We start from the raw sequence: 27,530 nt of genomic DNA on the forward strand, positions 1-27,530 counted from the left end.
CTCAAAGTTTGTCGCATTTAGGCTTCACATCTATAGAAGTAGCATCTACATCAGTAATCACCTCTTTCTCTTTGTGAGTAACCCTATGGAATTAGCTATTAATTGAAGTTATCAATAGGTTCTAAATATATCATTTCCATCAACAAAAGTTATGTATTCATCTTTTGCGCACACACTTTTGGGATTTTGGTACCCCAAACTTGGGTTTCCCAAAACCTTTATCAATTGATTTATTTACGGTATCTCCCTCCTTAAGAAGGCATTCAAAAGACATATGCCCCTCTTTTCCACAAGAAAACACATGCCTGCCTTAATATATTGATAAATTCATTTTGTGTCGTCTACTTCTTTTATCCTTTTTTAGGTTTTAGGAGATAGAAAACTCTGTCCTTTTCCCTTCTCATCTACCTTTTACTTTTTCTAGAGACCCATTCACTATTCAACTTTTGGTTTTATCACTTTTAGAAGCTTCTTTAGTCTCCCATCTTTTCACTGCTTAATTCATACCCCATTCTTTAGCATGAAACTTGAGATTAATGTTTCTTTTGAGACATCGATGGACCTTTCTATGCAAGAATCTTTATCATCCTCTTTGGTCCCACTTTATGCATACTTCTCTCAAGAAAAAAGGTGCTTTCTAAACCAACCCTCAACAAGTCCTTGTTGTGCACCTCTTGTGAAAAGATTTCTATCACAATCTATAGCCAATTTTGATAATAAACATTAACTTTACACATCATGAATACTTTTGTAAAGTTGTCTTCCTTTAAAACGAAGGTCAAGTGTCGTAGTCATGCAAAAATTTTGAAATAGCAATATCACTTTCATCTTAGCTAGGAAACTTGATATTAATCTTGCCAAATTGGCAAACCTAAAGTTTTAGAACCACCATGTCCGTTTTTTCTTTAAGTTGGTGGAAAAACCACTATACCCGATCCTATATAGCTTCCTTAGATAAATGAAAGGGCTAAAGAAGCTTATTCCCAATTCTTCAAGTTCAATTACACCCCTTTATTTGAGATACTCTTTTGCAAAAGCAATAGGATCACTAAGTTTGTGATCGTGCATAACTAACAAACTACAAAGCATGAAATGCTATTGATTTTTTTTCTTGAAGCATCTTGTGTACAATAACATGCCCATAACAAACCCTCCATCTCCTTAATATGTTTTCAAAGTCCCTAATATGGGAATCATGAGGAGCTTCTAACTTGCATTAGTATGTTTTGATGAAAAGAGTCTACCATGATTGGTATACATAGTCCTATGCAAATAACTCTCTCTTGAAATATGTCATTTTCCAAAAGCTATGCATCTTCATAGCCACATGTTTCATCATTTCCACTCTATGGTTTAAATGATGAGAAGAAGCACCTTCACTTATGAGAAGTTTGTAGTCTAAATCCACCCATGTTGTAAAGTTGTTCTTTTCAACTTAAATCTTAATTGCCAAGGAAAGAAAGAACTACTTTACTACCACTAGAATTTGTGAAAAAACATAAAACAACTTAAATATCAATCTATCTTTCAAGACTTTTTATGTGCATTTCAAGAGACATTACAAGAGACTATAAGCCCACATTAGTGTCAACACATTAAACACGAGACCACCAGACATTAGTGTATTATCTCAATGATTTGGAAAAATACTATCTAAATTTAAGATATGGCTACCAAGTCGCAATAGTCTTAAATTGGTTGCACCCAAAAGGCAATAACAAAAAGATGATCTATTTACCACTTATGAAAATAAAAAGTCTACAAAGTAAACAATGATATACAATTCACCCAATGCCCAATCATGAATAACTAAGTAGCCAGACCAAGTCCAAAAATACCACTCAATGCAAAACACCTAGTAGCTTATATATCAAAGAGAGAAAATAGGTTTTTCACATAGGGTTCAATATCCATGAAGAATAAAGGCATTTAATATTTTATTTAAAAATATAAAAGATTATACATTAGAGCTAGCTACTAATAAAGTGTCACTATTAATGGAGCTACACACTATATTAGAACAAATATAGGATATAGTTCCACCTATATGCTCGAACTAGGTTTCTACGACCAATACTCAAATATATTAGGTTTAGACTCACTTAGAGAAAGGAGAGAGGATTTACCTTGCTCTTGTGGGCTTGATTCTCCATACCTAACAAGTTCAAGTCAATAAGATGGCATGAACATGAAAAGCTTGTAGAATATGCATGCATAAATTGATGGTATTAACTTGAGAACTTTGTGAAATATGCATATGTAGATTGAAGGTTTAAGCATGTGCATATCTTTGCATAGAAAACCCAAATTAGTAGTATAGTTTGATTTTTGAACTATACTCAAAAAAATCTCTCACTACATATCCATATTGAAGGGTCCCTAAATTTCAGGAAACATCCCTAAACTTATAAGAGGTCCCTCTATACCCCAATGAGATCATATCAACCAAAGCTCACTTTATAAACTAGAGTTCTCTTTTTACTTATAGGTTTTAGCTTTCTTCTATTGTTCATTTACCCTTACATTTAGTACTCTTTTCAAAAAGCTATATCACCATACAAATGATTGTAGCTCTTGGTCTCATAGGTCATTTTGGCCTCTTGCATACATTAATGTCATTTCATTCCTCTATGTGAGTGCATGCACATGCACCTTTGAGGCATCTTAAAGTATGTTCATACAACTTTCTTTTTCTCTCTTCTATATTACCCTAAGTTTCTCTTTGTTTATCTTATGTTCAACCGAAGATCATTTCAAAATTGGCCATTCACCACCACCTCCCTTGTCTGCCATCTCATCATCATCAAATCACTGAACTTTCATGTTTTCTAACTACTGTTTTTCTTACTAATAAATTTGTAAGAACAACACTTTCAACACCTCATTTGAAGCATTTCTACTTCTCTTTGCAATCATGAAGGTAGACAAGCCAATGTAATACTCACTGACCACAAAGAAAGCTGATTTTTCCCCTCTCCAATTTGTAAGAAACTAGTCAGGCTATTACATAGTAATTATAAGCATATGAACAGAGGCACATTTAAAGATCTTTGCATGACCTCTTAAAGTCAATGAACCTTTCCCTCATTCTTAAATTGATTATAGCCCTAAGGGACTTGGGTTTCCATCTCTTTTATTCTATGGCTGTAATAGTTTCTGAATAATTGCTATCTTCAACTTCAACTGTTCATTATTTCAATTCGCATGAGGTATTTAATCATTGTTAATAAGTGAATATTCTAATTGTTAAGCATACTACATCGAACGAGAGCCTCCTAACAACAAACCCTGAAAACAGGCCAACCTGCAACTTACAGGAATTGCTTTGGGCCTGAGTTAAGCAAACTAGTGATTTTGCTACTAAGCAAACTAGTTATTCTGCTATTACCTTGAGCAGATGGCCAGTCCTGATTGCTGATTCATACCATGGATTAAATGATACCAAAAACGTAACAGCCAACCAAAGGACCCATCATGGCCAACCCTAAGTCCTAGAGCAGATGGCCAGTCCTGATTGCTGATTAATATCCATGCTGTTCACAGCATGGATTAAACAATACCAAAACGTAACAGCCAACCAAAGGGCCCATCATGGCCAACACTAAGTCCTACAACCCACCTAGCTATAAGCCTACCCTGAATCCTAGATCCCACCTACCTATACTATCATCAAAATAAGCTGTCCATCATCATCTGACCACATCAGGTAGTTTAAAGAATCTGAATATACACAGCAGTTCAGTTTCTAATCAGTGCTCGTGTGTTTGGTGTGAATTATCTTATGGATGTATAGACCATGACAGATGAAGGAGCCAAAGAAGAGAAACCTGCAACTTGCAGAATTGCTCTGGGCTGGACTTAAGTAGACGGCTAGCAACTGTTCTACTCTGCTGTTCCTGAGCAGATAGACAGTCCACTTGCTAGGTACTAACTGTTCTCTACAAAGTAAAAGATACGAAAAACTTCCCAGCCAACCCAAAGGGTCCAGCATTGCCTACCCTACATCCTAGAGCCCACCTAGATATACTGCCATTGTGATTACTACCCATCATCATCTGACCACATCTGGTTGCCCTTGTATTTCTAATCTGCAGTTTCTTTACTACTACTGTCGGTCAAAGGCCTCTTTACACAATTTTATTTCCAAGTTAAACATACTTGAAGTGGAAACTTAAAGCTATACCATTCTGTACAAGCCATAATAGGTGACTGCTTCCCCTAGAAATGAGAAACACAGCTTTATGCTTGATGACTAACAGAACAGAGGACTGGTCACTTTGTGAACAAACGACATCATATCGGATATTAAGGTGGAGTAACCTCTGTGTAACAAAAGAATCACTAATTTACCACCATTGAGCTATTAAAATAAAAAACTACACAAGTCACAAGTGCCTTTGTAGTGGAAGTTTGAAAACTGGAGTTTACCAACCTTCAACAAGTGACAGTGCAACATCCAAAGCACAATGAAAACTTTCCCTGGATGAAAAATGTGTTGCTATACTTAAATGCAGCAGAGGTCTTGAACTCAGTCTGCTAAGAACTGCATGATCTTTGCTAACTCAAGATGCCACAGAAGCACCTGAAATTTGCCGGTGAAATTTGCCGGAAAGAGAAGGCATGTTTGCAATCAAATCTTTCTTTGTGTTCCTTTTTCTCTATTCTTTCACTAGTAATGAGTTAGCCTGCTTGTGGCCACCCACAAGAAAGTGACTCTCTCTCAGGCAATAGCCTTAGGAGATGATGCCAACAAAAATCACGGCTCCTGTTAAAAGTCATTGCCACTATAATTGATTGTTTCAATAGATCCCTGACGCAATGAAAAGAATACCCAATGTCAACAAAATACAATATGAAGTTCAGAAAATCTTGCCGCTTGCTCCAAATGATGTGGAGATCACTGTTCCATCCTTGAACCTGCACAGGTGCATGGCAAAAAACTTCACAGACAGACCACCGATATTCCACAGTACACAGGATTGCCCTGCAGGGATGAGTAAAACATCTGGAGCTCCCAGTGTGAAATTTGATGGAAGAACCTGTAGAAGATAACCCTCCACTATGAAGATTAAGACATCACAATTCTCATCATTATCTGGATCATAAGCCTGTCCACTTGAAAGTAAGACAGTCCGTCCTTCCGTTGCTGCTGTAAAGCTGTAGCCATATGACTTGTTAACTAAGAGAGGCTCCCCCAAAGACCTGCTTCTCTCATATCCAAGCCAGCGGAAAGAGATGAAAGCGGTCTCAGGTCCCAAAGGAACCAGAGCATGGTGCAGTTTCTTTGAAAAGACAACAGCACTACCTGGTTTGAGCTCCAAAAGTTCACAGAAACTAAGTTCACTATCACTGATGGCCCTGAAATACAATATTCCTTCGCGTAGAACCACTACAACCTGTTCCTCTTCACCTCTGACTCTGCCAAACTCCAAAGATGGCACCATCTGTTTCAAAAGAAAATGATCAATTTTGCCCCTTGCTACCACATCTGTGGAAACCTCTCCAATATCTACAGAATTCCATATTCCCATATCCTTCCATGCTACACTTGACTTAGAGCCTGAAAACACAGTCACATTGGACACATGAGAAACATTCATGTTCCAAACTCCTAAGTCTTCAGCTACATCTCCCAGCACACTATGCTCTCTGTTCACAATCTTTGTTCCCACTGTTTGGTCTGGTAACAAGCTCAGATGCACATCGTTGGTGGCTCCTACTGTTGCACCATCACCAGAAAGGAGTAGAACAGGCGGCATGTACATAATGGCCTGCATCTGTTGTGACCCCCATCCAAAGTTCCGAGCATCTCTTACCTTGCAGTCTGCCGAGATGAACTGTAACAGCAAAGTTGTCCCACCCAGAGGAGCCTCACCAAGACGGTATATTGTGCTGCCTTGGAAAAAGATGCCATAGCCATCATTGGCTTGCAAGATCTCTAGGCGAATATCTGGTGTCCTCACCATTCTCTTCACCTTTGATGCAAAAGACTGTGTAGCACATACATGTTGAAAACCTTGCTTCAATGGCAACTCATCTCATCAGAGGACCGACTAGAAAGCATGTGTAAGCTAATTCTGCTTACCCTTACTAGGAAGCCGACTTGCTCTTGCTCGTCTCGAATACTCAGGCTTTCCTCCTCTACAGCTTGTAAATTGCGCAAGATAGCTTGGAAAAGCCTCTCAGGGAGCTTGTGAGACAAGCTGATGAGCTGCAGACTGGTGCCGGTGACAAAGCTCAATGATCTTTCACAGCCTAACGCTTCTGGATCTCTATGGAAACGCCGCAAAAGCTCACTACTTTTACCTTGCCAAGAGCTCACACCATACAGTAGAACGTTGGGCCCGATAGCCTCAGTGACAATCTGACAGAAGATCAATCGAAATGTAGGAATGTGAGAAAGAGAGGCACCAACGGTTCATATGAAAAATTGAAATATACATCAGTGATAATGTTAGGTTCACCTCAAGAATCTTTGAATTCTTGGCCAAAGTATGGCATTGTGGCAGCCACATGAAACAAGTCCTGCTTGGAGGCTCCACAAAGCCTTTTGCGACAAGCTTTTCCTTCATCCCAGGCCAGAAGCGAGTCCATTCCTCGTGGATTGTCTGTATTAAGTTCAGCTCTTTAGTGCCAAAAACTTTGACAGGGCCAGCGAAGGCCTTTGCCTGCAGGCTTCTTGAGATATTGCGGTCGTGCAGTATAAGAATTCTCGGCGTGGAGGTCTGCAAGAGGAAGAAGAATGCAGAGGGAAGAATCCACGTGAGCTGACAAATCAGTACAAAAAGGAGGCAGCAAAATCTCCGTGCAGGCGAGAAGCGATGGCGGTCGGTCAGAGGGAGAGGCATAGCGTCATGCTCTCTCTCTCTCTCTCTCTCTCTCTCTCTCTCTCTCTCTCTCTCTCTCTCTCTCTCTCTCTCTCTCTCTCTCTCTCTCTCTCTCTCTCTCTCTCTCACGCGGGGATGGAGTCTTTCTGAGAGACTCCTCTAGAGACAGAACTGCTTCTTCTGCAAATAAATCAAGTATGCTCTTCCATTGAGGCCATGCCGGCCATCACTACAAGGCAAGAAAGCAAAAAACGTCTGGCATCATCGATGAAGCCAAAGTATGTATTCTCAGATGGCAAGAGCTTAAACAAATCCAGCTCGATGTTGAGTAGCTATGCCGGAGCTTCTCTGCGGCTCCTCCTTGTCATGCAAAGAAACTAGAATGCAGCACTACCCTCGCGCAGCAAGCTTTCGATGTCTCCTGCCATGTCTCTCTGTGCCGTCCGTTCTGTTCGTCTGTCGCCGTTTGATGAAGAAGAGAGCCATACCATGCCCTCGCTTTGCTGATGCAGGTAGCAAAGCGGAAAGCAGGAAATGGATTTCGCGTTTCGCAAAGGCCCCACATCAATGCTCGAAATAAATCTTTTTGGAAAACCTTGAAGGTGGGAGGGAAGACAAAGAGGTTTTCTCAAAATTTAGAGGTAATGAGGCCAAAATACACTAAAATTCTCCTAGATCTATAGGTTTTTTCACCTTCAAGTTTTATTTTTAAGGTAAATTTTGAAATTTGAAGGTGGGATTACACTATACCTAGGTTTTTTTCGAGCACTGGCCCCATGCTAGGTAGATCACACAAGGACTCAAAGGTTGTAGCCTTCACTCTACCAAACACAAAATAGAAGTCCTTGAGTTGATTAAGACTTACCTCCCACATCATAATCCCCATATTAGAATTCCCACATTGTAAAACCATGGCAACATCAAAAGCTTTTGCTACAAGGGAAGACCCCATACATAGCTAGGTGCAGTTGGGGCTAGGGGGTTGCTCACCCCACCCGAGTAGAAGCTCATAGTGTTGAACATTATAGGGGAAAACGAGAGAAGAGCCCCTTTTCCCACATCTAAAACTTGTTGTATGGCCTCTTGCTTGCTTGTTGATTATTCATTCTACCAACACAATATAGAAAGTCATTGAACTGATTAAGACTTAATTATATTCTTTAATTTAATGTAAAACATAGTAATTTGAATTTGGTTGATTATATGTATGGAGGAGGTGAGGGATGTATGAAAGGAGGTTCAAACACATTCGAACACACGCTTCATGCGGGTACATCTCTCACACACATCAAAATAAGATTGGCATTTGGAAAAGTGGGCAAACATCGAGCATGTCCCACCACACCCATGTTGAACATGGTGCAATAATTTGATAAAACAATGAGGCAAAAACAAAATAAGATACTATGTGTGAATATGAGGCGAATGGGATTTGTGAGTGTCCATCTGTCCACCCTATTGTGAACCCACCCTTAGGCTCTAACTCTACAAAGAAGAGCATAACTCACTTTGTAAGCGTAGGGCCACTTTCTAAGACTTTTCAAAATGGCAAATATATTTCTTTAGAGCGCTAAGCTTGTTTAAAGAAAGCCAATTCACTTCATTGGCTTTCTTTAAATGTAATTTTCAAATATGCCCATGGTAACAAGGTCAATGAGAAAACTTGTCTAGATATGAAACAATGTCTTAACATTAGTTTGATCCTGTAAGTGGAGAATGTCATGTTTTTTAAATGAACAAGAATATTCCTACTCTTAACACATCCATCATCTACCAAATCCCTTTTGCAAGAGTTTTCTCCATCACCTTTCAATGTCAAAAAAATCATGTACTTTTGATCATGATCACAAGAATACTCGACATTCATGTAGGTATTTGAATCTGACAAAAATTATAGTTTGATGTGAAAAGTGTGAAGCTCCTCTAGTTTGGTGTGAATAGTATGAAGCTCCTTTCTTGCTAAAAAATCATTTGCATCAATGTGTATCTTTATGTTTTAACCCCTTGGTTGTACAAAACCATAATTTTCTATAATAATAGTTAAAGCACTAAAACTATGATTAAATCATGTGTGTTGTTGAATCACACTCAGCATAGCTACATTGCACTTTTCATTTTTATACCTAAAAGGTATGGCTGGTCATGAATTATGTGTGAACAATGTAAAGTGCCACCTAGGATAAACATTTTATGGTGAAATCCATAGCCTTCATCAATCACCTCCCCCATTCCTTCATTGTTTTGGTTATATCCAAATAGTCTAATTCATTTGCAATGTTTGTCATGACTTTGACCTATTAGGTGACACATAAGATCCAATATAGAATTCTACTAATTATTTATTCTCAATCTACTTTTGGGCTACATATTGTTTATTTCTTTGAAATGAGAGAATGAGCCTATAGCTCTACCAAAATACCTAAATTTACCTCATCAATTTATATGTTGTTCAGAAGGTCTAAAAGCTTATAAAAATAAGTCCTAGGTCCCTTTTGGAGTCCTTAACCATGTCTCAAGTAAAAACCATCATTTCAATCCCCAACAATTTTAACAAAAACCCTCTAAAGAGATGCACTCACAATCATCTCCTCAATTCTTGTAATGTCCCATTGCTATGTCACAATTATAAAGCTCTTAACCTCATCTTTTGCCAATTGTAATATTCCCATTCAAGATATACATCGATCTAGCAAAATCATGTGTTTGTATTGATTTGTAGTCTAACAAATTTGCCCACCAACACAGGGAGTATCCAACATACAAGTGATCAACATCTCGATTCACATATACAAAGAGCTCCCCCATGAGAATGCTATGGATCCTTCACGAGTCTCTTACATCTTGGGGATTGGCCCCAGGATGCATTGTCTTACACATAGAACACAAATGTGACAAAGTCCTCTCATAATATAAACGTAACAATCAAGAGACTGTATATATACCTCACTTAATTCGTTTCCCCCAAGATATTGCGCTACCCTACAGCAAAGGGGAATCTTACACTCTCAATATTGGTCCTCACCTAGATATACAATTGCAATGCATCCAAGAATTTTATCTTCTGATACCATATTTAGATTTCATATGCAAAGTGTACGGCATTCTATGCTCAAATAAATTAACTAAAAACCAGTCAATGTGAAGTGCACAAACAATCTTTTCATGATTTCTTTCTACTAGCATCATGTTGCGTTGCTAAGGAACAGCATCGGGTTAACCCATGCTACTGAACCTCTTAAAACTTATATAAACCATTGCCTATATGTGAAGATATACAAAGAAATTAGTAACTTAATTAAACATCATTCCATTTCAATCCCACACACCCTATTGTTTATGTTTAGATTACTTACACAAATGTAGCAAGATTTTGCGTTAATTTTTCATAAAAACAAGTTCTAAGCACACATGTTAACATATAAATAAAGGCAATCTAAGGCAAACCCTCATGTTTCACCTTCATTATACATTCATAAATGTTCTCCTGATTTTCTGTAAATTTTAACGCACAAAAACTAATTTTTCTTTATTTTTCTCTTCATTTGACTATTTTTCATGAATTTTTTCATTTCTTTCAACATAGAATATTGATTTTTTTGAGTTTACTGATATGTATGACTTATGTGAAGTGTGATCCATTAGGATACCCATTTTCATGCCATGCAAACATCATTCGATCCTCCCCAAAATCCAACAACAATACTATTTTCCATTAAATCCCGTGTTTTGGGTTTGTGATTTTATTGTTTTTAATATATGAGATGAAAAATGAATGAATTTATAAAATTACAAACATTAACAAATATGTTTCAACCATTTGCAATCATCTTCTCATCATATGCACAAAAGATTCATCATAAAAATTAAATAAGAGTCACTTACTCAAAATTTTGCATACATACGCCTCGTATTTCGAGAAACTGGAGCCACTGACATTATTTTTCAATCACTGACACATCTAAATTACCCAATCTATGTGCCATTATACTCTTGAATCATCGTCCATCATTGATTCATTGAATCAGCCTTTCCCTTCTCACACTCATAAACAGCCATGTGAACAAGCAACGAAGTGGAGAGAGAAAGACTGAATTTTGATCTTGCTAATTACTACATCATTCTCCGCGAGGATCAAAGTGATGGAGAGCAAAAAAAATGGTGGATCTCAGGCCCGAGAGGAGGAGGATGATCATGACAGGTGCAAAATTTGCATTTTTTTAATGGAGAAAAGGGTGTTGAAAAAAATCTTGTGAGCCTTTTTTTTATTTTTGGCTCTTAAGCCATGATTAATACATAACCACCAAAGTAACTAGTTCTGATTTTTTATATTCATACTTGACCCAAAGTGGTTCAGACGTCGACATAGAGACAAATGGCTTCGAAATCTCTATCCAAGACTGAACGAGTAGCCATCTGGTATTGAAATCTATCACCCCAAGCCTCTGTCACATGCTTTTTGGCTTCGAGATCCAATAGTTGCTTCATAACGCTAAACCTTGTGGCCATTAAATGGGAGATCAAATGAACTCTAATTGACAAAGGGATACTTGTGTTGAATTCTAGACGTCAAAATGCATCTAGGAAAACTCTAGCGCCTTGATCTATAACTATTTCATTTTGCACCAAAAATGCCTCTTTTATGGGTCTCAACTCACTTTTACACTAGAATTTTGGCTTTCAAATCCACTCTCATTGACGACCATGGGATAGGGTGGCTCAACCCGTTGACCTTACGAACTGAGCTACACAAACAAAAATCATAAAGAGTATCAAGCTGCTACAAATAAAATACACAATAGAGCACAACCATAGCTCTCATCTAACCCCCTAACAAAATCAAAGCATGAAATCCACAAGGGATAGGCCAAGCATAGACTAACCAACTGCTCCAACACAGACGGGCTACAAAGAACTATCAAAGGAGTCATCCTAAGTGGCGGTCTGACCTACCTACCTAGCCTAGGGCAATTGGACAAGGAACTCCTACTAGGCGAGGACTCCTATAGCTTGGTCTATAAAAAGACACATATTTTCCCTTTGACCATATTTTTCCTTCAGTATTTCATACTCGAGTATGTAAAAATAAGGGAGTCGGGCATATCATGACCCAAGGAGAACAGGGCATGGACCTCAGGTCATGTCTCAATACCCAAGATCCTACCAAGCTCTTGCAAGGTGACACTAAATCATTTTCTCCCACTCACTTTTATTTTCGCTCCAACCATCCTTATTTTATTTTTCAGCTAAATGCCACCTCTAAGAAGACAAGACATGAGCCCTGAGTTTTCTGACTCATCCCCAAGAACTTACCAGGCCTTTGCAAGGCAATGATCATCTGCTCTTGGAATTTTTCTTTCTTTATTTTCTTTTTTAAAGGGGTTAAAACTCCTTTTTATACACCTTCATATCTTTATATATTTCAAATATATTCATTATTTCATCTCTTTTATTTGACAGCCTTCCCTATTTGCCTTAAAACTAATAGGGATTCCTAGAAACAGCTGCCTAGAAGGCTAGTAGAACAAGGTCACTAGGACTACCCTCAAAAATAGCTCTTACAGTGCCCGACAATGTCTTTATAGGAGGTAGACAATTGCTTGAACCTCCCCAGACACACCTAACCAAACCTTGGGACTTCATGCCTTGAATGCTGGTCCCCAACAAAAAGAAAAATATCCCACATACATATACACATATAGCATAAAGAGCAAGAACTCATAAAGGAAGGACATCACTTGGACTTGACCAGAAAAAGCTTCTATGCAGCAAGAGGCTCCCTCCAAGTGGTCCGTCGAATCTATTTAGTATAGCACTAAAACAAAAGCCATTGACCACACCCACACCAAACAAACTAATGGCCCTCTTGGCCTAATGAAATAAACCATTTCACTGCAAAAGAAATGGCCCTCTTGGCCTAACGAAATCAAACATTAAATCCAATAGGAATGACCCTCTTAGTCTAATGAAATTATAGTTATAAAGCACATCATTCATCAACTTACTACGGAAAACAAACCCTTGGCCCCCATATAAACCTCATGGAAGCACAAAACTAGACCAAGGGGATGGCCATTCAAGCCCTACACTAAATGAATCAAATTATTAGCTAACCCCCTTGCATAAATAGCGAGGGGTGTCCTACAAATATCCCGTTGAATGATCTAATACATCCATGATAGAATAGGAAGATGGTCAATCACTAGAGCTGGCTCAGAACCCATACTAACCATCGGCGACCAAAACAAGACATGTCAGCACAAGTAGTCCCCACACTAGCCCTAGACTAACATCAAGAGGCAATTGTAAAAACCCCTTAGGACTACAGTTAAGAAAAACATCTTCAACAAAGGCATAATTAGCTAGGGAGTCTACCAAGTGATTCCATTGTTGAGGAATTAGCTAGCAAGTCATTGTCTCAAAGATCTCAAGGTTGTGCAAGGTTGCACGATGGTATATCCTTAGAATGGGATCTCTCACACTATAGGTCCCATTCAATTGGTTCAACACTAACTGTGAGTCGCCTTTCACCAATAACCAGTGAATACCACCATGTCTGGTTAGATTTAACCCCATAAGAAAGGTCTTGTATTCCCCCATGTTATTTGTAAAAGCAATGACTAAATACACTCCCATTTTTAAAACCACTCGACAATGGGGATCTTTTATGACAATCCCTACACTCGCATGCTTAGTAGGTCCTCGAGAAGCTCCATCAAAATATATTGTATAAACCAAGGCTTCATTGATGAAACCTGCCATGACGATCAACATATTTGTACTTACAATAATCAAAATCTAATCAATAGAGGGGGTGTAAGACGAGTACAATCCCTCCTTCCTCACTAAACTTAATAGGGATGCTAGTCAAAACCCTATGATAGTAGTGGCAATAGACTCGAGTATCCAATGTAAAAGATTCATCTTGCCACTCAATAATGTGATGACCCTTACTCTACTAGACCACTTTGCCTTGGTGGTAATGATTCTCTAAATATGGATGCTCAAGATAAGGAATGATTTTTGCCATCCAATAGTCTTTGTATCCTCTGCAAGTTTAAGTTGAATCTTGAAGGACCTACAAAGGCATCCAAGTCCAACATCAACCCCTATATATAATAGGGCTTCGGTTTATTGAAATTTACTTTAGTTTTGAACTCTACCCCTTGCAAATCTAGTAAAAAGGTTGTAGAGCCATTCTTTCCTATACAAACAATCTTATAAAGGACCATCCCATCTGGGTTCCAACTTGCCTGGGAAGAGCTCACAATAGGCATCATAATATAAGACCAATTGACCCTTAGCAAATTTATACTTCTTAGCCCGAAAGTCATGAAGCATTTTCATCTACTTTTTCCCTTCTTCTTGATGTAACAAGGCTTGTAACATAATCTCATCAAGATATGTAAGGGAAGTGAACCTTTCTTACAATGCTTCCTCTTCACCCAAAGAATGATTTAGAGTAAACCATACTATAGGTAGCTCAATCTCCAAAGGTAAAATGCACTCTTCTCCATATAGTAATTTAAAAGGAGTGTGGCATGTAGCTCTTTTGAATGTCGTATTATAAGCCCAAACAACCACATACAACTTCTTATCCCAATCATGCTTACCTTTAGATATAGTATTTGATAAAATCCCCACAAGTTGCTTATTTGTACTCTCTACTTGTCCATTAGCTTGGGGGTTATAAGGCGTGGTCTTATTATGTTTAATCTTCAGAGCTTCCATCAAAGCCTCGATTACTTTATTCAAAAAATATGTCCCATGATCAGACACAAGCTCCTTCGATGGACCAAAACGGCAAACAATCTGTTCCAAAATAAAGCTAGTTATTTCTCTGGCATTATCCTTCATCATACCACAAGCTTTAGACTACTTTGTAAAATAGTGTGTCAATCACCACAATGATATAATGCTTCCGTGTAGTTGACGAAGGATGTATAGATCCAATAAAATCCATGCCCCACTTCTCAAATGGTAGTATAGCCATAATAGAAGTTAATGGACACTTCCTATTCTCCCTATTATCATGTCTTTGACATGTATCACATCTCTTAACATATGCAAATGCATCCTGGAAAATAGACACCTGCCAATATCCGGCTCTCAAAGCTTTCTATGCAGTTAACCATCCAACAAAGTGCCCTCCACAAGCAGAGTCGTGACACTCTTCCAAGATAAACGAAACCTCATCAGGAATAACACATCGGCAATAAATATCATAGACCCCTTGCCAATATAGTGTCCCTATAATCAAGGCAAAATCAAAGGCTTGTTGCCTAATTTTCCTCTTTTCAGCCTTGAACAAAGTGTCTCCAATCTCTCTTGTGGATAGATAGTGCATTATGGCAGCATACCAGGATGGAATGGAGGCTGTATCAATTTTGAATAAACCCTTGAGATCACTTCCTTCCACTCCCCAAAATCCACATGACATTCAATGATACCGTGCAACTTCAATGGCTTACTTCTTATTTCATAATCAAACTCCTGCAAAGTGATCAACCACTTTGTTAGGCAGTCAAGCGACTATAACTTATTCAACAATAGCCTCTGTCATTTTGCCTTCATATAAAATACTACATTTTCATACAGGATGTAGTGCCTAAATTTCTTCATTATAAAGACCATCCCAAGACACAGTTTCTCCATGTATGTATAATTAATCTCAGATACCCCCAATTTGCGACTAGAAAACCCAATCAAGTGCTACCACTTCTTCTCCCCCCAAATATGGGCTAAACAATAGCTGATACTATACATCATAGCCACTAAAAATATACAAAATATCTCACCCCTTTTAGGTGCTTTCAGGACGAGTGCTTTTGCCAATTCCTTCTTCACATCCTTGAAGGATACTTGACATGGATCACTCCAAACAAACAGATAGTTACAGGATAGTAGATTTGTCAATGGCAATGTCCTCTCAGCTAGTGCATTAATAAATCATCGTCTCGATAATGTCTAATTGATGATAGAAAGCTATGCACTTCTTTAGGAGTACGTGGCAAACTCATAGCAACGATAACTTTTATGTTTTTAGGGCCAGTTAAGCTAACCACATGACCCAATGGCAATCCATAGGGCACTCCAAAGATGCATTTCCTTGGATTAAGAGCAATGTAAAACTACGACGTGCAAAGCTAGAAATATTTTCTCAAAATAATCAATAGTCTCCCCCTTATGGTGGTTGCCCCAAGGTCATCAATAGAGACTTTCAACTCCTCTAGGAAAATATCACCAAAAGTTTTTTCAGTCATACGTTGCTAAGACCCTAGCGCATTGCATAATCCAAAAGTTGTCACATGATATTCAAAGATCCCAAATATAGTGATAAATGTCTTTTTCAACTTATCTTCCTTTGCAATAGCCATTTGGTTATAACCAACAAAGCAATCCATGAACGAATAGATATCCCTACCTGCTCATAACTAATCTAGAATCTGATCCATAAATGGCAGCGGGAATAGTAATATTTAACCATCTATTTCCCTAGAATCTACACAAAGTCAATTTTGATTATTTTTCTTTTTCCTAATAACTACTAGTGAACACCATTCCATGTGTTGTATAGGAAATATTAGGCCAGCTTAATGTGATTTTTGTAGCTCCTCAAACAGTGTGTCCCTTAGCTCAAAAGGCATACACCTCATTTTTTGTCGAATAGTATGGCTGTCTTCCTTCAAGGAAATAGTATGCATAGCCAGACTAGGAGGAATACCCCTTAGCTCATTGTAGCTCCAAGCAAAAATATCAAGAAATTTGTGGATCAAGGACACATAATCCTTTCTATCTTCCAAACTAAGCATAGTTTCTAATTTAATCAATCATGGCTCCTTTGAAATATCAAGATCTAGCTCAATCGCATCCATGTCTATGATTCTATCTTGAACTTCTATGGGCTCACTCAAAGTCACTTGGTAGACATCTTCTGTAGTGGACGCCTCTCTTGATTCTTCACTTGACGAAGTCTCACTGCCAGAAAGATCCTCAAATGCATCTAATTCTATCAAAGATAAAGGTACTCTCTTGCTTTGAGGAGATTCAGAATATGTATCCAATATTATGCGTCACACACCTCTACCAAAAATTAGATGACCAAGGAGTATATCAACTTGACAGTCAGATTGCAAGATCCACAGCCTTCCTAATAATGCTTGATAGCTTGGCTACCTTGTAAACCTAATAACTCTAAAGTCCAAAATGCATTTCACATTAGCAACAGTTACAAGGACTTTGGTAATGCAATCTTTTGGCTGTCTTAAACTATCATCAACCATCTAGAGAATTGTGAAGGCATCCTTTTGGATTTCTAGTCCTAGCCTTTCCATCAATTCTAAACTCATAACGTTGATGGAGGATTCCATATCCACAATGGGATGATCCATTAATATGCCATTAACATATGCTATCACCCTTAGGCAATGCTTTTTAGCATGTTCAAACCAATCATCTCCCACATGGGCTATTCCCAAGTGTTTGACGATATATCAAGTACGAAGAATCTTCTTAAACTCTTCATGCACTCCTAGAGATAACTTGATTAGCTACAAGAAGTTCACATCAGGCTTTACATTGCAAAGATAATCAGCTAAATTAAATTCATGATAATTAGCAATGGTTTTCTTCTCCCGCCAAACCATTCTTTGTCTTGGTCGCTAAACAGGCTTAAGTGCCTCTTTCTTGATTTTTACCTTCTTCTTTGATAGTTCCTTATTAGAGTTAGCTTTGCCACCAACAACTTTTAGAGGATTGGCTTCCACATCCAGGTTAAGGACTTGCGTCCCTTTATCATCCTATTTAGGGTTTGTCTCAATAGGTTTTACATTATCTCTAATGCCTTATTTAACCGTCTGTCCTCTTGTAATGGCTTGTAAATTAGAAGCCTCAATGGTGTTCGCACACATAGCTTCAATAAGACTAATACCACTATCACTAGGCAGCTCTTCTACAATAGCTTTTCCTCTCTACAATATTTACTTTGGTCCCTCATCCTGCTGAAGGTTATTCCCTTATGCTTGATGATTAATTAAACTTGGTTACTTACTCCCTTGCAAAAAAGAGTTGATCTTACTCCAACAAGTACTAGCTAGATGGCCAAACTTCCCACATATGTCTCATTTGACATTAGGTCAATTCCTTGGAAAGTGCTAACCACCACACCACTTACAACGAAATCTTGATGGACCACCCTCTTCAAGGTGTCGACGTCCTATCAAGTTTTGATGCTTCTTTTAAAAATTAACATCTACGGCTATTTGTCTATATTGTTTTGTTATCATATCGGTATAATGCTTCATCATGTCCCTAACTCGCCAAGAACATTTGATGCACTAAACTCATAACCGTGATCATCCCCTTGTCGTTCAGGTGGCCCAACCATCTAATTAGGGATTAGTCGTGTCGTTGACTAGTTAGAATGACATTAGGATTCTCATCATTTGGCTCCCATTATTTATTGGAACCATTTGGCTAGCCATTGGCATAGCAATATTAAGAGGAGCCAGTAGCATGGGCATATTCTGCATTATGCATCCTCTTCTATTCGAATTAGTCATAGGTATACTAGCCGCACCTTGACTTCCATTGGTCAATGCCAAACTCTTTTTGGGACCTAGACTCAAATTGAGGTTTGCCCTACATGTGTAGGTTGCTTGTAAGTGCGACTCTACCTCTTCTGCTCATATAATAGCATTATCTATATCAGCAAGAGCAACACTACTCAATTGCACTTTGATATTGAAGTCTAATACATGTAAAAAGTACTACGATTGGGCAACAGGTGGAATAGGAATAGAGGTTTGCAATTTGCAAGACCCCTCTTTCAGTTTCTTGGCATAGCTCAAGCATTCTCATGGGGCTCTTAACGTGTCCCATTCAAAACAATTATGATCCCAGTTTCCAAGCCATGATACCACATTGCAACTCTTCATTTCAGAGTCATGTTGAAAAACATCATGAGATGTCCTTCGTCTTAAATTCAATAATTGAACATTAATTTTTGGAACTCACTAATGTGAAGTTTCGCATCTTCCTCTACCAACCCATTAAAAATGGATAGAGGGAAACCTAAAGCTAGCAGATCCAGTGTTTCTGCAGGTATTGCAATGGGTTGTGCCATCATGATGACTAGGTTTTCTCTAGAGGTTTGTACCAAAGGAGTTATACTCCCACTTGAATTAGATTGAGTTTTCGAGAAAAGGGGAATGCTAGAGCTTTCTCCTCTCCCTAACGAACTGACTGGGATATTAATTGGGTCAACAAAACCTCTCTTTCTCAAGGATATCAGACTACTATGCTTAGAAAAATACCTACTAATGATCTCAGCTCACCGTTTAGCCCCTACGTCTCTTTCTTATCGTTGAATCTCATCTTGACAATGCCTATCAAGAAATAACACATCAATTTCAATGCTCTTTGGCATAAAATGACTGATTGGTCCCTATTAACCAAGATACAAAAACTGCCACTTAAGCGGCTCTTGATAAACACACCACTTATCCGGACCTAAAACGTGTCCGACACTAGCTCTAGGGCTCTATCTGGGCCTCTAATGCTTACCAAACCACTCTCACGGCCTTGCGGCCAAGAGCATCTGGAGGCTATACATTGATCTAACTATATCACACATTTGTATCAATTTGTAGTCCAACAATTTTTCTCATCCCAACTCCAACAAAGGGAGTATCCAACATATAGGTGATCAATACCTAGATTTACATACACAAAGAGCTCCCCCCAATAGAATGTTATAGCTCCTTCATGGCTCTCCTACACCTCGGGGATTGGCCCCAGGATGTGTAGTCTCACACATAGAATATGAACATAACATAGTCCTCTCATAATATAAACGTAACAATTCAGAAGACTATATGTATGCCTCACTTAATCTATTTCTCCCAAGATATTGCACTACGCTACAACAAAGGGGAATCTTACATTCTCAATGTTGGTCGTCACCTAGACATACAATTGCAATGTATCCAAGAATTTATCTTCTAATACCATATTTAGATTGCATATACAAAGTGTATGGCATTCTATTCTCAAATGAATTAACTAAAAACCAGTCAACATGAAGTGCACAAATAATCTTTTCATGATTTCTTTCTAGTAGCATCATGCTGTGTTGTTAAGGAACAATATTGAGCTAATTCGTACTACTAAACCTCTTAAAACCTATATAAACCACAACCTATATGCAACGATATGCAAATAAATCAGTAGCTTAATCAAATATCTTTCCATTTTAGTCCCACACACCCTACTGTTTATGTTTAGATTGCTTGCACAAATGTAGGGAGATTTGGTGACAATTTTCCATAAAAACAAGCTCTAAACACACACTTTAACATATATAATAAAGGCAAACTAAGGCAACCCCTCATGTTTCACCTTCATTATACATTCATGAAAATTCTCTTACTTTTTGTAATTTTTAATGCACAAAAACTGATTGTCCTTCATTTGACTATTTTTTATGGATTTTTCCATTTATTTCAACATAGAATACTGAATTTTCATTAGCATACTCATTTTCATTATGTGAAGTCACAAAAGTAGTAAGCATTCCCTTAATAAATGCAATATCTTTAACAAAATTGTCAGCCTGTGCTCGAGTTATAATCATTCAATGTATATGTTCATAAATCTTCTCTTTATAGCACTAACTAGGATTTGCATCCTTATAATTTGGTTGTTTCTCTTGAGTGTGATAGATAACATATCTCTTAGGCACCTGGGGGTAACCCCAACATCCAATTGCAAACACGAGCCTCCTTAGCACTATAGCCACTCTCGCCTTGATACTATCAGGGTCACTTGTTAATAGACCCATAATGTTTCACGTATTAGTTCATTGAGCCAGCACCAAGTAATTGTTTCTGATATGAAGCATGCAGGAAGTATATACTATCTATCTTTAGTCTTTTGGCGCAGTGGATTTTCTCCATAGTTTGTATTGGAGCAATAAGTTTTAACATATATAAATTCACATGTGCAACCGATTACATGGTAAAAAATCATCCATATACCACTCACCTCGATGAGGTTGGAAAGTAGCTAGAGGAATGAATATCTTCTCCATAACCTCAAAAATGGCTTCATCATATGAATAATGGTCCAAGCCTAGGGCCACCTAATATATTAGTGGGAAGATCTCTCTCAACTAGATAGCCTCTTCATCACCAATCTCTTGTTGGTCATGGTGCTTATACCAAAATTTAGTGGAAAGAAAGGGTTCAATTCAAATAGGGGTTGCTATTTTATTAATTCATTTTATTTGTCAAATTTTCTATTTCTAAATAATTGCTCTAATACCATGATTGAGACGCACCTCAAAAAGCCAAGAGGAGTTCTCTAATAGTTGATTGAAACTCGAGTCCATGCACAACTCCATCCAGGCTCCCCTCAAGAAATTGTAAACTTCAAAGAGAGTGGGGCTGCCTTTTAAACTCCCATGGCCATTAGGACTAATAGTCAACTACACTCTGGTCCCCTAAATTTGTGTTAAGTTAGTTCTATCCTACCAAATTGGAAAGTTATGATCTAGGAACTCTATCAAATGTTTAAAAAGGTTACTCTACTTATCCAAATCGGGGAACTAAGGCCAACCATGTCAACAGGTTTGTTTTAGTTATCAAATCAAGACACACTATGTATTGTTTGACATACAAAAACAACTGGTGCGCAAATCAAATGCTAGATGCGTACATAGCGAGCGCAGGAAGGTCCCCAAGAACAAAGAACTCTACTTAAGCTCAAAAAGCAAGAAAGAAGATTTGCACGACATGAGGCAAAAAGACAAATTGGGTACAATCTCCCCCCATGCCCTTGTGTGAGCGCTTCACAAGGCATGTATTTATAAATTTATTCATCTCAAAGCTAAAAAATAGCCCAATTTTATAATTAGCATGTTGTAGCTTTTGTGTTTGGCTTTGTCTAAATAAAGAATAAAGTGGTTGGGCGGCCCAAAAGTCGGGCTATGGCCAAATACAATGTCCAATAATGAAATATTTAAACCATGCATCCATGCGCATATAAAATAATAAATATTTGTCAAGCGCTTCAATAAATAAGCGTACCTAAATAAATATTAGTGCCATGCCTTTAATGATAAGACGTGCGCCCATCAAAATGATAATTTCTTTTAGGTAATTTGAATACACATTATCGCCCAATGCTTCCCAACGCCACCACTGCTCTACACATCAACTAAAGCATTCACAATTGTTAGAAAATAATAAAATTAAACCGAAAAAGTGAATACCTAGCAATCTTTAGCTACAAAATAAATAAATAGGTTAGAACTCTGTCCTAACCTTAATTTATTACGAGTGCACTCTAAACTCATAAAATTCCATTAATTTAAATATGTATTTTGTGGAATCACCCGCCATGGAATCACCCACGTGCACATTAAATTAACATGACACCCAAAAAGGACAGGTGTCCCCATCAACTCCTCACACAAGGAATCCACCTTGTGTACGAGCCCTAGCAAATAAATATAGTTTTACGGAATCCACCGCAAAACCTCATAGAATCCACCGTGGAATTTTTTTAAAAAAACTCACGGAATCTACTGTGGTCTCACATAATTCATTGTGGAATATGCCTCTTGGCATCATACCCCCGGTAGAGCAGGCAATGATGGCATTAGAAAGCACCAGGCGATAGTGTATATTCAAATTACCTAGAAGAAATTATCATTTTTGATGGGTGTACGTCTTATCATTAAAGGCATGGCACTAATATTTATTTAGATGTACTTATTTATTAAAGCACTTGATAAATATTTATTATTTTGTATGCGCATGGGTGCACGGTTTAAATATTTCATTATTGGACATTGTATTTGGATACAATCCGACTTTTGGGCTGCCCAACCACTTTATTCTTTATTTAGACAAAATCAAACACAAAAGCTAAAGCATGCTAATTGTGAAATTGGACTATTTTTTAGCTTTGAGATGAATAAATTTATAAACACATGCCTTGTGAAGTGCTCACACAAGGGCATGGAGGGAGATTGTACCCAATTTGTATTTTTGTCTCATGTCATACAAATCTTCTTTCTTGCTTTTTGAGCTTAAGTAGAGTTCTTTATTCTTGGGGACCTTTCGACGCTCCCTACGAATGCATCCAGCATCCAATTTGCGCACCATAAGAATCGCATCCTTCAAAATCATTGGCTTGAACATGTTCACCTCCACATAGAAGTAACCAAGCAAACCAGATATAAACTTGCACTTGTGGATCGTCTCAAGTATGTCTTCAAGCATTCGAAGTTGCAATAAGGCGTTCCAAAAATATTCAGTGTATTGTGAAATAGGCTCACGATCTCTTTATTGCAGAAGATCCCACTGTTTGATTGCTTTTTCATGGAATTGAGGTGAAAGAAAATTCTGCAAATATTTCTTTTGAAAAGCCTCCCAAGTAGTAGGACAATCAATACCTTTGCGGATAATAGTCCACCATAATGATGCTCTGTCCACTAAATGGTTAGTGACACACTTGAGTTTATCTTTTTTGGCATAGTGACACACTTGAGTTTATCTTTTTTGGCATACTGTTCTTTATGGAAGTAATCATCAAACTATCATATAAAAGAGAGATTAGTTTTTCCGTCACGTAGCCCATTAAAAGTACAGAATTTGAAATTTCTTTTACTTATCTTGGCTTCTTTCTTGATAGATTATGCTTCGAGTGTTGCATCCATTGTATGCCATATAACATCTTTGGGTTGCGGTCCATCTTGATCGATAGTAGATCATTGAAGAGTAGCCAGTTGAGCTTGCAAAGTTTGATGTGCTCTTCGTTCCTCTTGGCGCTGCATCATAATTAGGTCCAAATTTTGCTCCACTGTTGGTTCCGATAAATCACCTTCAGCCATAAAATCTTCCATATTTTGATTGGACATCCTGCAAATTTTCAAACAACCTCACACACTTGAAATCTTGTTAGTGGAATGAGCATAGCTCAAGGTTGGGTTTACAATGCTTACTTTTTCTTCTTTTTTATAATGAATTTTTGTGATCTTTCTTCTTTAATGGGTATGGTAATTGATGAATGTCTTCTTCAAGCAGAAAATAGACTGCGTGTGTCAGTTTGCTTGTTGGAAATTGTCTCTGTCAGAGTGCAGATACGAACAGGGACTTGCTGAAGTTGCAAAGCAGGTTCGGAGTTGGTTCAGTGTGAACAACCACTCTGGGAAGATTGAAAATTGAAATTTTAGCCTTAATAAAGCTTATAAGCTTTAAGCTTTGTATTTAAAAGCTTATCAAATCAAAATTTCAACGTGCAAGTCGAGAGGATGTCGACATTTGATTCAATGACGATCAATACGTCCTGCCACCACAATCGCTGAAAGTGGGAGCTTAAGCTTCTTTTTTAAACCTTATTAAGCTTTATAATCCTCAACTCACTAATCTTTCTTCTCTATTCTCTTTTTTTAAAAAAACGTCTTGATACAAGAGCTTGGGAAGTGGTCCTCCGTCGCAAGAGAGTGGTTCTTCACAATCCAATAGCATAGCAGGGGGTTCTTCACTGCTAGAAACACGTTAGTATTGATGGTTTATCGCAAGACTGGCTGTAGAGCCTGTTTGTTCCAGAAGCTTCGCCTTCATGCGAGATGGTAAGCGATTGGAAGGCCTTGATCTCAGCTTCGCTTTGATACCACTGGTGCGCAAATCGGATGCTGGATGCATATGTAGCGAGCATCGGAAGGTCCCCAATAACAAAGAACTCTATTTAAGCTCAAAAAGCAAGAAAGAAGATTTGCATGACATGAGGCAAAAATACAAATTGGGTATAATCTCCTCCCATTCCCTCATGTGAGCGCTTCACAAGGCATGTATTGATAAATTGATTCATCTCAAAGCTCAAAAATAGCCCAATTTTACAATTAGCATGCTTTAGCTTTTGTGTTTGCTTTTGTCTAAATAAAGAATAAAGCGGTTGGGCGGCCCAAAAGTCAGCGAGCTATGTCCAAATACAATGTGCAATAATGAAATATTTAATCGTGTGTCCATGCACATACAAAATAACAAATATTTGTCAAGCGCTTCAATAAATAAGCACACCTAAATAAATATTAGCGCCATGCCTTTAATGATAAGACGCGCGCCCATCAAAAATGATAATTTCTTCTAGGTAATTTGAATATATGCTATCGCCCAATACTTTCCAACGCCACCACTACCTGCTCTACACATCAATTGAAGCATTCACAATTGTTAGAAAATAATAAAATTGAATCGAAAAAAGTGAATACCTAGTAGTCTTTAGCTACAAAATAAATAAATAGGTTGGAACTCTGTCCTAACCTTAATTTAATACGAGTGCACTCTAAACTCATAAATATCCATTAATTTAAATATGTATTTTGTGAAATCACCCGCCATGGAATCACCCACGTGCACATTAAATTAGCATGACGCTCAAAAAGGATTAGCGTCCCCATCAACTTCTCGCACAAGGAATCTACCTTGTGTACGAGCCCCGACAAATAAATATAGTTTTACGGAATCCACTGCAAAACCTTACGGAATCCACCGTGGAATATGCCTCCTAGCATCAAATTCGCTACACAAGGTCTACTAACATTCTTTAAGCACGTAATAGATAGATTGAAAAATAGTAATTCATATTGATTCGTTACGTTTATTCAAAACCATTACTCTCAAAAAAGTGGTCAAAACCATCCCACCTAGGATAGGTCCTTCAAACCTTGCAAGTTCAGGCCATACATGATCACATTCCTTTTACAATCATAGGACATTAATGAGCTTAAAGCCTTGCTAAGCTCCCTTGAGCCTCCAAATCCATCCTACATAACAGGGGCTCTTACTATTTGGCCCTTTGCCTCGTGAAACACTCAATGATCACAAAAAAAAGCATCTAGCTTATGCAAGAGTGTAGAACCCCACAAGATAAGGTTTTTTTACCATCTCGAAAGATGCTAGTATATATTGGTGTGGAGATCCTAATGGTCTAAACCACCATAGTCTCTCTTTTTTCTCGCTATCACAAGCACAAATTTCTGAAATAAGATAACAATCACATTCCAAATACAAAAATAATCTCATTGCAAAGTAGTACATTACTTTTTATCGCTTTATAACATGCCATACATAAAATTACATTTGCTTCATCATGTCTTCTATTCCAAATACAAAAATAATATCGTTGCAAAAGTTACAAATTACTTGTTATCACATTACAACCATGCCATGCATGAAATTATCCTTGTGTTCTGTTCTTAAAAACTAAATATCCAACCAAAGGTGGTTTCAATGTTTCTTAAGCTTTTCTCAAGTCAATTCTCTATCAAAATAATTTTTAGAGCCAAAATATCAACTCTACAAGTCTTTTTAAGCATTCTCAATCTCTGTTTTCATAAGCTTGCTAACATGTGTATGACCACTCACATAATTTAAGAAGAAAAAACAAGGATTTTAAAGTGAAATTGTTCTAATCATAATTTACTCAAACCTATTATCCTTGTTTGGCCACTCATCTTTACGTGAAACTATCGCAACTTTATGTTTACATGTGATCACTGATATTTTAGGTTGTGCAAGTTCCATAGCCTCCTCAGGTTTCGCTTCATGTTCAAGATGTGCTACAACTTTAGTGATGGGCTTGTTGATGGCAAGAGCACAAGCGTTCTCTTTATGTCTCTTTAGGGCCATTGAAAATAATATTCAAGACTTGAAATTCGCATGTGCACTTGAATGACCTCCAGCTTGCTATTGCTAAAGGTTTAGCAACAATCCATCAATATTTTTTGTTTTTTTAAAGTCATTTCGTACTCCTCTTGGAGTTTTTCTAGTAGTTGACTTACTTTTCAGGCCTTGTTGGCAAACATAGGGGCTTAAGTAAGTGGCTAGGAGGATAGATAATGTATAAACAAGCTTAAAGAGAGATGTAATGTGAGATGCTTGTTAATTATGAACAAGAAATCACAAAAAAGAGGGTGACATGTTTTTATGATGCTTGAGACACTACATCCAACACAATCCACCTCATGGTGATCTGTCTATACTATTAGAATCCTCTCATCCTTGAGGTTTAACACCTCTATGGATTGTCCTCTCTCGTAATGTGGACTCAATGTGGAGAATCCTTTTTTTTTAATAAAGGAAAAAATCTATATAGATGTTTGAGAGAGAGGCAAAAGAGAGAGCTTGACATGCTTTTTCCCTTTTGTCTCCTTTTTTAGTGTTCTATTCTGAGTTTAACTTTGTTGAACGTGCCTTCTCCAAAAAAATCCAATTATTTTATACTTCTCTATTTTCACCCAATAGCTAATTCAATTTTATTTTCCTTTCTCCTATTACTTGATTGTATTAAAAGTGCTTTTCTTCAATGTTCCTTGTGGGTTAGGCCTGATGCACTCCCGATGTCAATTAAAATGCCATCAAATTGTAGAGTGACTAATTTTTTGAGACAAACGCATCTACATAGTTAGTTTTTTCCATTACAACATTGATGGCCGATTTCAAAATGTGTATTTTTTAAATTTTCAATCATATGGGTTAATTTCAATTGCTCTTTTAACAATGTACAAATGTACACTTTTCAAAGCATGTTTTTAAATTATATTTGTCTTATATTTCTCTAAATTTTTAAATTATGGGGACTCATAAGTAAATGGCGACTCCTCCTACATTTGGTTAGTGTCATGCTTGTCACATACCT

At 37.6% G+C, this 27,530-nt stretch overlaps 1 protein-coding gene across 1 annotated transcript; it reads right to left on the reverse strand.

Moving 5' to 3' along the window:
• Positions 1-4,837: 4,837 nt before the first annotated feature.
• Positions 4,838-7,432, reverse strand: LOC148038018 (uncharacterized). The gene is made up of 3 exons (XM_087667995.1): positions 6,465-7,432; positions 6,086-6,364; positions 4,838-5,990 (listed from the first exon to the last, which is right to left on the reverse strand). The coding sequence occupies exons 1-3, from the start codon at positions 6,846-6,848 to the stop codon at positions 4,860-4,862; spliced, it is 1,794 nt and encodes a 597-aa protein (XP_087524121.1). The 5' UTR covers positions 6,849-7,432; the 3' UTR covers positions 4,838-4,859.
• Between the last annotated feature and the right edge of the window lie 20,098 nt (positions 7,433-27,530).

Source organism: Lygodium microphyllum, chromosome 3 (assembly GCF_053477565.2).
Source record: "Lygodium microphyllum isolate KBCC chromosome 3, Lygodium_microphyllum_v1.1.10, whole genome shotgun sequence".
Taxonomy (NCBI): domain Eukaryota; kingdom Viridiplantae; phylum Streptophyta; class Polypodiopsida; order Schizaeales; family Lygodiaceae; genus Lygodium; species Lygodium microphyllum.

Bases quoted from the DNA above. Each gene is read 5' to 3' on its own strand.
- LOC148038018 (XM_087667995.1), bottom strand. From the start codon at position 6,848: ATGCCTCTCCCTCTGACCGACCGCCATCGCTTCTCGCCTGCACGGAGA. The intron at 6,365-6,464 runs GTGAACCTAACA...ATCTTCTGTCAG, and splicing joins AGAATTCAAAGATTCTTGAG to ATTGTCACTGAGGCTATCGG. The intron at 5,991-6,085 runs GTAAGCAGAATT...TGTGCTACACAG, and splicing joins AAGTCGGCTTCCTAGTAAGG to TCTTTTGCATCAAAGGTGAA.